Source organism: Delphinus delphis, chromosome 3 (assembly GCF_949987515.2).
Source record: "Delphinus delphis chromosome 3, mDelDel1.2, whole genome shotgun sequence".
Lineage (NCBI taxonomy): Eukaryota > Metazoa > Chordata > Mammalia > Artiodactyla > Delphinidae > Delphinus > Delphinus delphis.
In genome coordinates, this window is record NC_082685.1 from 159,763,967 (window position 1) to 159,776,303 (window position 12,337).

At 41.1% G+C, this 12,337-nt stretch overlaps 1 protein-coding gene across 1 annotated transcript in view; it reads right to left on the reverse strand.

Annotated features, from left to right (window-relative positions):
* Nucleotides 1-12,337, reverse strand: part of FBXL7 (F-box and leucine rich repeat protein 7) — a 415,738-nt gene that overhangs the window by 290,497 nt on the left and 112,904 nt on the right. Inside the window, exon 2 of the mRNA XM_060007103.2 lies at nt 9,924-10,013. Within this exon, the coding sequence (XP_059863086.1) occupies nt 9,924-10,013 (90 nt within the window). The remainder of the gene's footprint in view (nt 1-9,923; nt 10,014-12,337) is intronic.

The window sequence follows — 12,337 nt, forward strand, 5'->3', positions numbered from 1 at the left end:
TTAAGACATACTTTTACCCCTGCTCTAACTTTCCTCAAAGTAAGCCCACAGCAGCAGGAACCCTTTGCTTGATTCCCAGATTTCTGTCTTGAATATATTTCTCCAATAAAAGGCCCCAGACTCGTTGGGGCATGACTTATTCTGTGTCTTGGGCAGAAGAAAAGAAAATAGGATGGACATTCTTTTGTGGCCAGAAAGCAAGGATGGTTTTATAGCCTGAAGGACAGGGCTGCAAGGGCAAAGGAGATGCTTAAAGGTTTTTCACAGAAGTTGTGAAAAGCCAAAGATCAAAAAGAGAATAATACTTATTAATAATCAGAACAAAGTGAGTTTGTAATTAGAGTCAAAAGAGAAAAGGTAATATAAGTTGCATAAGTCACTATAAGTTATATAAAATACTGTTATATACAACAGAAGATAAACATAATAGAATACTTAAATTTGGACTAATGTTAATGGTAAGGGAGTGTTCGCTGATGGATTCTTTAGAAGTTGGCTTTAGCTGTATCTGTGTAAGGCGAGTGACTACAAAGAAGGCAAGAGAACAGTCTCAAAAGTGAGTCCATCACTGATTTCTATAGGAAATTCCCTCCCTCCAAGAATTTTGTGAGTTTAGTAAAGACTGACTAGCGATTTTCAGGGATGCAGGACAGTGTCACTTTGGGCACCACTAACCCACAAGTTGTTGGAGTATCTCCCCAGTTCCACTATTTCTTCTTCTTCCCATCATCTCCCTCTTCCCTCCCCTGGATTCCCCCTGTGTCTCCTTCCTCTGAAGCTCAGAATCTCTACTGTGCAGAGGAATCTAGCTTTCTAAAGCCCACATCGGGAAACTCACTCAAACACATGCAGTTATTTGGAAGAACAAATGTCCTCACCCCACCCTGGAAGGCAGTAGCGGTTATAAACAGCTGAAAACTCCCCTGTTATATTTATAATTTTTGACTGTATTACTATCTGCTTCCCGCAGACTGCATCCTTATAACAATTCTTCAATCGCCTCTTAATGATCACAAAGAATTTCTAAATTACTTGTATATTATTCCCTCCATAATGTGAGTTTTCTATATTTTTTTGGAATACATAGAATGTAAAGGAATGTCCTTTACAACTCAAGTGCTTTTCTCTCATTTATTAATCAGCCTAACAGCCTTGGGAAGTCAGGGACTTCCTGAGGAAGTTAGTTTATCCTCAGGAAGTTATTTCCTGGTCAAAGAGGAAGTAAACAGACATGTTAACCCGAGTTTTAAGGTCAGATTCTGTCCATGACTGTAAAGGGCAAATATTTCCAACATCAGGATATTTGTCCTAAAACGTTGGTTCCCAACTTCCTCCATATTCTTTCTTTGCCTGAGATGAGCTCAGAAGTTGGTTACTCAGTGTAAAACCTTCCAAAGAACCCAAAGAAAGATGGTGGGTGTACAGTGTCACAGAACGATAGCCTATTTGTCACTGACAACCCCAATTATATGGGATCCACGGAAAACCTAATACAAAGAGTGTGCAGCCACTCCGTAACTAACCGTTTTAGTGAAAGAGTGGCGTTCAACGCACTTTTTGACCTTATTCAATGTTGCCAGAGAAAGGTCTGTTTGGAAGCCTCCCTTTCCCCCATGTAAGCCCAAATGGATTTTTCGTCACAATCTAACATGCCATGCTGTATCACCCTCTCCATCCTCCACCTTCTACCCACACAGCAAAAGCCAAGTCCCGGGCTCCCAGGATGCCTTTCCCAACTCCTCCAGCTATAGCACTTCTTCAGATCACTTGTTGGGACACAATCCCATACTACCCCAAACTACTATTTAACTGTTTCATAGGTGTTTATTTCCCCCAGAAATTGTGAAAGTTCTGTAAGCAGTGGATCTTGTCATAAAATCAAATTCCTCAGGGAACCAAAACAGCGACTAGCAATATTGTGAAGGATGATGGTTTATGGCGTTAGAGAATGACGGAGACTCAAGAGCTGCAGGTTGGATGCCTCACTTAAATCCATTAAACCCAGAGTTAGTTTTGAAACTTCTTCAGGTAGAAGAAGGGTAGGGATCATTCTCTGTGCTACCAGTTGGTGACTAACATACATTTTGTAGCCCCCAATCAGTGCCTAAGCAAATGTATTTGAACCTAGATTACATCCTTTCATAAATTTCCATCTAGTGAAATTACTGATATCTTAAGAATGATCCAAGCTTTTATTACAAACACACTTAGCTGTACTTAGATGAATCAGAATGTCTATATTTGAAATATATTGATTATTTGAGTGCTTTTTTACAAGTTACAAGATGTAGGTGAAGGAAATAAACATAGAATTTTGCACATGAGATTAGAATACTGAAGATCTGAGAAACTCTGGCTGTCTCAAGTATTACTTTAAAATGTCCTTAAACACACACACACACACACACACACACACACACCACATATACACACTCACAGAGAAACGTAATTTCCTTCTGAGACTCTTAAATGACATTTTTGCCATTCTGGATAATTCATTTGGGAAGATAACTCCCTCAAGAAATTAAACTTATTTCTTGAGTCTGAGATGGTATTTATCATTTCAATGTACATTTCTAGGCTCACATAACCACTTTCTGGATATTGAGTTGATGAGGTTGCCTCTGCTTAAACTAACCCTCAGAGGCAAATGTGACTTCCTTATTAAATTGGGCACATTGAATCTATAAAATGTTCAAATCGCCAGATGTAATGGGCACAGCTTTTCAAAAGTCACCTAAGTTACAATTAAGCAGTCGCTTCAACCATAAAGGAAATTTGATCAGGAGGCAGTAAGGTGCTAATTTAATTACCAAAACACATTAAGCTTCAAAGCTAAAGCCTTGCAAAGCATTCCTAAATGATCCTGAAATTTTAGAGATAGTTAAGTTTAAAATTTAATTTTTAAAGGCAAAACAAAGCTCTATAATAATCGGTCATCACCTTCCTCATATACTGAATAAAAGTTCCTAAACACCAGTTTTTGATTTTGGAATCTCTTCCTCCCCATAAGGTCCTCCACCCTACCTTCCAATTTGGATAAATGTCATTTTATAACTATTTTATTTATTTATTTATTTATTTTTATCTGTGCCGCACAGCATGTAGATCTTACTTCCATGTCCAAGGGGCGAACATGCGCCCCCTGCAGTGAAAGCGCGGAGTCAACCATTGGACCGCCAGGGAAGTCGTCCCTTTATAACTATTTCAAAAGAGATTTCTTCAGCATCATTTTCTTTCTCCAGTTCTTTATATTCCTCTTCCTATGTTATCTATTTGCTCTTGTGTCATAGATAGAATTTCATTCAACTGTAATAGACTGCTTCAAGGTACATTTCCAGTCTTCCAAGGCACATGGTCTGAGATTGGTATCTACCACTTGTGTGCATTTCCAATTTAAGAATAATTCCATCGCTCAGTTTTAAAGGGAAAACAAGCAAAACAACTATTCAGTACTTTTATATTACATACACTATAGACCCCATATCATGATTAACTGACATATCAACTTCAAATCCTAACTCTGTCCGGTGCAGTCTGTTAAGGGCACAGTTCTGGTAACCAGAAAACTAAGCCTTCAACAGTGCCGTATAAAAGCAACTTGGAATCTTGACTTTTGCTTTCTATAACTAAGGAATTGAAGTCATTTTCTAGGCTATACATGGACACAAAAGTGTTTCCATGCAGAATGTCAGCCATCTAGACATGATTATGAGTTGGCTTTTGAAAAGGTACTTCTCATAAGTACTTTCAAAATATACTTTTTTTTTTTTTTGGCGGTACGCGGGCCTCTCACTGTTGTGGCCTCTCCCGTGGCAGAGCACAAGCTCTGGACGCGCAGGCTCAGCGGCCATGGCTTACTGGCCCAGCCGCTTCGCGGCATGTGGGATCTTCCCGGACCGGGGCACGAATCCGCGTCCCCTGCATCGGCAGGCAGACTCTCAACCACTGCGCCACCAGGGAAGCCCTCAAAATATACTTTGATATAAACTTATAACAATGACTAGTGTGAAATTCTCATTATTTTTTGCATGACAATTACAAAACAAGCATTAAGAATAAATCTTAGCACTCAGCACTCAAAGCCTATCTTTGCTACCCAGCAGTTTTACATGACTTTGGGCCACCCTGATTCTTCCCAGTCTCCCTGTTTTCATCTGCCAAATGGAAACATTTATGCCTACGTCACAAGAGAAGTATGACGATGAAACAAAGATGAATGCAATAATACTCATGAAAGTACTAGCAAGAGCCTGAAATAAGTGTCCGAGAAATGTCTGTTGAATTTGTTGGATAGTCAAAAAGGCTTTTTGGGAAACAGAATCTACCTTGAGTTAAAAGCATCATCTTTCTCTTCCTGGGTGATTCATGTGAATTTTGTCTGAGGAGTACATTCAAGAAGTAAAAAGATAACATAAGACAAAGAGAATAAAAGCAAAGCCAAATGCCTGGACATTTTCAAAATAACTCTATTTGGAATTGGTCGCATTTGGGCACCGAAAACGTGAGAACCCAGGACTGTATAAATAAACTGGTGATTGTAGGTTCACGGAAAGAACATCACCGCAAATTCTTCCTAAATAACTCATTTCAGATGAAACATTTTAAAATGAACCTCTTTCAGGGAGTTAATTAAATGGGCAATTTCACAAAGCAACGTTAGGCAAATCTACTAAAAGGCTATTTTATAATCCTGAGCTGACAACGGTAGTGTCTCCATCTCTGGAAGCGAATCTACTCAAGTAGGTTGAGATCCTTTTGCCATTTGAAGCAGCTCCCCTCCTCCCACCGGAAGGACTGATCTATTGGGGCTCAACAATCTTTCTCAAACTCTTCCAAACAGCCTGCTTCAGCTTTGCAACCAGCTCAAAATAGGCAGCAAGAGATCAGGTGCACAAATGAGAGATAAATAGCTTCACGCTCCAAAGGCAAAAGCTTTTTTGAAAGGTTATGCTTTTTTCTTGGGCTTCCCTGGTGGCGCAGTGGTTGAGAGTCCGCGTGCCGATGCAGGGGACACGGGTTCATGCCCCGGTCCGGGAAGATCCCACATGCTGCGGAGCGGCTGGGCCCGTGAGCCATGGCCGCAGGGCCTGCATGTCCGGAGCTTTTTTCTAATTGGACCATCTTTCACCAAAACATTACTGTGTCAGACTCCTGCTTGACAATGTACTAGGTGTGTAATCTTGAGCAAATCTCTTCAGTTCTCTGTGCCACAGGAATTTCTTTGTAGAATGACTGCAGTAGATCAGAAGATTGCCAAGAATTTTTGTAGCTCTAAAAACTCTCGGATTCCACGGCTGTCCGGCTTGATAACCAACATGTATAAACAGCCATCACACCTATAAATTGTGTTGTCCATGAGTTCAGTATCTAAACTTGAATGTGATTAAAGAGCAGCTGAGTGAAGCTGACTCTTCATCAGCCAACTGCATTTGGCCTTTGAACTAACCACTTCATTTTCCCCCAGCTCAAGAGAAGGCTGAGTTGTTGAGATGCCACCCTTAAAGCCACACCCTCATGCCTCACCTCGCCCATTTCACGAAAGAAGCCCAAGCTCAGCTTCTTATTTCTAGGAAGCTTCGTCATGATCTAACCTAATCCAGCCGATTCTGCTCACAGCTGGACATGACTTTCAAAGAGCTGAAGGTCAAAGGCCATTCTTGCCAGTACAAGAGAAAACACCCTGTGGGTGAGAAAGACAGAAACAAATGGAAGAGAAAGAATAGTAATGCAACTGGAAAGAATGAAGCTATGGTGTATGATGTTGGAACGCAGATTTTGTTGGGAGAAAATGGAAAGTTCTCCAGCTTTCTACACTTGAACCCAAACCCCCTACAGTATCAGGAAACCAGGAACTTCAACTGTCACAAGAAATATAATGGATCTTAAAGAAAGCCTATATCGTATCAGAGAGAAAGCACTGCAGGCTGCCAATTCCTTGAAAGGGGTGTGGCTTTAGAGTCACAAATTAAGACTCATGAAAGTTTTGCATGAGATTTTGGAACAGAACACTACCATCAGGTAAAAAATGCCATTCTCTTTTGGATTAAAATCAAATTGTATCATCATCTGGGCCCACCATCCTAGGGGAATAGCCTTATGACCCAAAGTGGATCATGGGTGGATCCGCTGCAATTGGGATCACTGCAATTTGAGATAGACAGCAAAGACATAAGCCCTTAGCAAAGAATCCAACTTGGAGTGATGCTAACATGTTTAAAACCTGAGCTGAGGTTAACAACTATCCAAGAAAAGCTAAAAACTTAATTAATTAATTAAAAGGTTGGGAAATCTGTGGGTCTATAATCTCTCCCGCCTTCCAGAGCTTCATGGGCGAATATGTACATACAATAGGTCAACTCTGACAGGGTACCACACGCTGGGCTATGAACCCTCCTGGTCCAGGGATTTGTAATCATGGCTTTCAGGCCAGTTCTGGCCCCAAGGCCAGAGCATCTCAGGAGAAGCTTCCAGCCTCCAGCCCTGCACTTTGTACTGGCCAAGACTCAGCCTCTCACCTCTCAGAGTTGGGAGGCAGCATATTAAAAGATTGGTTTGTGATGGTTTAGATATAAGTCTGAAGGTCAGGCAGCGGCCCCCCAAAACCCTTTTTCATGTGTAAAATTCAATGAGTTTTAGTAAATTTACTGAGCTGTGTAACTATCACCACAATCCAATTTTAGAACATTGTCATCTCCCCCATAAGACAGCTCATCACCGTTCCTGCTGCCAGCCCCAGGCCAGTGCATGTTGTACGTCCTTCCCTTCCCTCCACTCCCAGGTCCTCAGTTTATTTCCCAGCATACGTTGCATAGAGTGGTTACCCACATGTTTCCCAGTTATAGATGGTGCCTGGGCCATCAGCTACCCTGTGGAGGTTGGACACAAATGCACACATGTGCACACACACAGGCACACACACACACCACCCAGGGAGCTGATACAACACCTCCTCATCCAGCCCATCAGAGAGAAGTCCAACACTGCTCCAAATGCTTCCATCCCAGCTGTTACAGGCATGGTCACGGTTTTCAAAAGCTGCAGGAAAACTGAATATTACCCTCCACAAAAGATACCATGTTTAGAACTCAGTAGCACACAGACCCTTAAACTGAGGATCCTCCCTGTGCTTCTTGAAGGCAATACCCAGGAATTCAGAGGCAAAAAATCATAAGAAGATCAAAGAACTGAAGAAAATAACCATAATCATACAGCTTCCAGAAAGTCAGGCACACAACTTACCCAATACGCTTTTTAATAGCAAAGGTTAAATACAGTCCTAGAAAACAGTGGAAAGAGAATCAAAGAAGCATTTTTAAATGTGCTCTTGTTTAGCGTGTGTAAGAAATCTGTGTCCAGCTTCTGTTTTCTTTTCTTTTGTCAGTGTGTTGCATACAGTGGTTACCTAGGTGTTTTCCGGTAGGAGGAACCATTAATGTCATCAGGTAAATCCACCTTGTAGAGGTAAGAATATGTGATGTCCTGACTGCTCGTCCTGAGAGATGGACCTGGGCTCTGTCACCTGTGCACTGAGAAACTGAGCACTGTCTATTATGCTTCTATCTGGAAAAAACTAGACCCATAATATGAGACCATTCTGTGGCAAACAACCCTGAAACACATTTTAATGTAACTAATACCCACATCAAATTCATTTTTTAATATTTTAAAATTTTCACTGATTGAAAAACAGTGGCAAAATGGATTCATGCAAATAAATAGCCAAACAACACATTCTTTAAAAATTTTTTTAGATAAGCAAAAAATGGATAGCATCTTTCATAACGACGAGATTCTTCCACTTAGGAGTTCGGAAAAAACTCCGCCATCAATTTAGCCCAGTTGCTAAAAATTCTGTTTCATATGAACATCACACATTTTCCCATTTTCCTCTCCTGAAAATGCACTGTGACCAAAATGTATGAAACATTGACAGGGCCTACACCAAAAGGATCTTCCTAAGAAAATGGCAAAACAAAAATGAAAAATTTTTTCATAGTTATATAGTTTTTTTTTTGAAGCATAAAAGCAGACTTTTTTTTTTTTTTTTTTGCGGTACGCGGGCCTCTCGCTGTTCTGGCCTCTCCCGTTGCGGAGCACAGGCTCCAGACGCGCAGGCTCAGAGGCCGTGGCTCAGGGGCCCAGCCGCTCCGTGGCACGTGGGATCTTCCCGGACCGGGGCACGAAGCCGTTTCCCCTCTATCGGCAGGCAGGCTCTCAACCACTGCGCCACCAGGGAAGCCCCAGACATTTTTAAAATGCATGAAATCCCATGGCCCCTTCCCCCAACCTTTGCAACAGAGCTCATATATTTTTGTATCTTCTATTTTTGAAAAGGAGAAAAAATATTAAGAGAACTTAAATCCGGATAGGGAAACCCGGAAGAATTATTTCACATACTTTTAACTTTCTATTTTCACAGCCACTCAAATTAGACAAATTACTGTGACAAGTGTGACTGTAAAATAATGATGGAAAGAAGTGATAATTTTACAAAACATAGACTTCTGATTAGAGCAGATCATAAATCAATTAAATTGAAGTGATTTCCACTCTGGCTTTTAAGAATCAAAGCAAAGGTCTAAAAATCAATTTACCCGATTTGCACATTACCTTAACTGAATTTCAAGAATGATCTAATCCCCATATTTGAATGAACAGGCACAAACTTGACAAAGCTGGATTGCTACCTGATTCTTCACTCCATTAAGGAGAACACCCCCATCTGTTTGCCACAGAATGCCGGTAAAAACAACGCTAAGGCACAAAACACAAGGGAATACAATCCAGTTGTAAAAGCTATTTATCTGTCAGTCTGGGGATAATTAACCCAGAGGAGATAATTCTTATTTGAAACACACCAAGTCAAAGAATACCCAAAGAGAAGATACACACAACAGAAGTAAAGCATCATCATTAATGCATACCCTGTAGTGCAGATCAAGAGCAATCAAACAACCGACATGACCAACACCAGGCTCTGAGTGCGTTTCCCGATATTACAAGCAGCAGAAATTAAGCCTCTGAAACAAAGACTGGAAACGGTGTTTCCACAACACCCTGCACACTAGGAAAGTAGGCTCTATACAGTGTCGTGAGAAAATCGGCTGACACCTCACAAGTCTTTCATGATAAACGGCATTCGCGTCTTCCATGGACCTTCATTCAACAATGCGTTTAGAAAGAACTCTTCTTCAGAAAAGAAGTCATTTAAATGTGTTTCACCTTAAAATAAAAGGAGCCGATTCCATAATTGGGTCAACTTTCCACTAAATAACTACAATAGAAACAATGATTTCCACACTCAAACGAGTAAGTAATAACTGAAAAGCTTCTCAACTATTGGGAAGCAATTAAATTCCAACATGTGCTACTACATATAGTCAAATTCTTTATCAAGAATATCAGTGCAACCAATCTTTGTTCTGACAAGCAGGACTTTTCACTTACTCTTTAAAGAATCAAACAAACCTCTTTTCCTACTCCCCAGGTAGTGGGAATAGTTCAAGTTCTACAAATCCCATGACTATGACCTTCCCGTTATCAAAATCCTGAATTCCAGGTGTGCCTATTTTGAAAGTTCTTGCAGGAACTTTCAACTGCAGCATAAATATTTTACAATCATAATGTTTTTCATACTGAAAAACAAGATATGTCATTCATAAACACTTCCCAAAAGTCAGCCTGTTATAGTTTCACAAAATAACAGCATTTACCTTAAACCATATCAAAACAACTTTAGTAGATGGTGACAGCAATGCAACAAAAAAGAAACCTGGGAAAACCTTGGCCTTCTCATATTTAAGAATCTCATATGCTTCCACTCAGTAGAACAAAACTGAAACTCACACCTTTTACGTGTCTTCCAAACACAGCCAGCACTGTGACCAGAGGGCAAGAGATAATGAAGAGCAGATGCCTACCTTCACTGGTAGCCACATTCTTCTGGGCTTGGGTCGGCGTGTGATCTGTACTTGAACTCACGTCGGATGAGATGCTTGAGCTGCCTTTGCCTAGAGAAAACAGGAACGAGCAGCTTTTGAGTTTTGTAATTTCAGCACTGGACCGTGCCTTCCACTCCATCCCTTACCAAGCCATATCACTTGTTTCCAAGAAAGAAGCCATAATACCAAGAAAGGAGTTCATTAGGTTCCTTGCCTTAGGCATTAAATATCTTTTGGGAAATATCTGACCCATGTCATAGTAGAACTAAAGCCCTATTATAATATGGCTTGACTATAAATTCAGACAAGATTATAAAACATAGTCAAATATGATAACGTAATCTTGTTTTGGCATACATGTGGATAAGAAAGTCCATGTGGGAAACACATCTACAGTATTAAGTTTTTCTTTGCAACTATACGTTTCCTAATAAAGGCTAAAGACAAATCTAAGAATGAGGCATTAGCCAAGGAGCGAGAGCCTGCTGGCTCCAAACAGCTGCATCACCTTAAAAAACAAATTCCCTGCTTTAATGGGTTCTTCATTAAAACAAACAAAACCAAAAAAAACCCACTTTGTTTTTCTAATGCAGGACTTCTCAAATGGGGGTGCCTCTCCCTCAAGTGGACATCTGGTAATGACTGGTGGTATTTTTAATTGTCACAACTGGGGAAGGTGTGCTACTGGGATCCAGTGGGTAGAGGCCAGGGATGCTGCTCCACATCTTACAGCGTATACAACGGCACCTCACAAGAAAGAATTATGCAGCCCAGAACATCAATTTGCTGAAGTTGAGAAACCCTGGTCTAAATAACCTCACCTCAGCTCACAACTGAGTTTCTACTCTTCTAAATTTTAATTTGAACATATACATTAATATTGCAGACATTCTGCAAATGCACATGAAAGTCTACAAATATGAACCACACTCACTGCCTCAGGAGGGAAGTGCCAATGACCATGGTGGACAGCATTCTAAGATGATCCCCATGGTACCTGCTACAGGCTGAATGTTTATGTTCCCTAAAACTCATATCTTAAAACCTAATCCCCAATGCCATGGTATTAGGAGGTGATTAGCCTTTGGAGGTGATTAGGTCATAAGGGTGGAGCCCTCATCAATGGGATTAGTGCCCTTATTGAAGAGACCCCAGAGAGCTCCCTTGCCCCTTCTACCATGAGGACACAGGGAAAATATGGCCGTCTACGAACCAGGAAGCAGGTCCTCACCAGACACCTTGATCTCAAACTTTTCAGCCTCCAAAACTGTGAGAATGAAATATCTGTTGTTATAAGCCACCTAGTCTATGGTATTTTGTTGTAGCAACCTGGACAGGCTAAGCCAGTGTCCATGCCCTTGGTAACCTGCTCCCCTTGAGTATGGATAGAACTTGCAATTTGCCACTAAGCAACAGGACATGGCAATGGTGAGAGGATTTTGCCAATGTAATTAAGTTTCCTATAGCATTAACTTTAATCAAAAGGGTGATTATCCTGGGTGGGCCTGACCTAAATACATAAGTAAACCCTTTTAAAGAGCCTAGAGGAGAGAGATCCTTCCTACTGGTCTTGAAGAAGCAAACCACCATGAGTTCCACAACTGCAAGGAAATGAATTCTACCAATCCCACATGAGCAGGGAAGAAGACCCCAACCTCACATGAGAAAGCAGCTCTGGTCAACACCTTGCCTGCAGCTTCGCAAGATCCTGAACAAAAGACCCAGCTGATCCAAGCCCAGAATCGCGACCCAAGGAAACAGTGAAATAATAGATATCTTGCAGTAAGCTGCTGCTAAATTCATGGTAATTTGTTACGCAGCAATAGAAAACTAAAACAGTCACCAACCAATTACATCCCAGATGAACTCTTTTCACACCCCAAGTTATGATCTAAACTCTTCCATTAAGCTGAGAAACACTGTTTTCCAACAGTCTTCCCGGCATAGTGTACACACCCCAGTTAGGTAGAGTGAGTTTATAGTCTATAAAAAGGACAAACTAGAAAAGCACAAATGGGCTTCAATTGAAAGAGCTTCAGGATTTTGTTTGCTAATGTTGAGAGTAATGGAACAATCCAAGCTCATGGGTGATATCACCAGAGCTGTGAAGTTCAATGGCTGTTGCTTCTCACCACTGCTCATTATAACTTATGGCTCTGAAACAATTCTGTTATTCCCATCATTTCTGCCTATTTCACATCCTCCTCTCTCAGAGTTAGCAGACAGTGCAGAAACTCTCCATCAGTATGTCAGGCCTTTGTGGCGGCATTTATATGAGTCAGGCAGCACCATTTATCTGCCATGGTTCACCCTCAGTGGGGGCTGACATGTTGGACCTGGTACCTAGTTAGAAGTATGTCAACCTGGTCTCTGACCTCAGTCTGCTGCTCCCT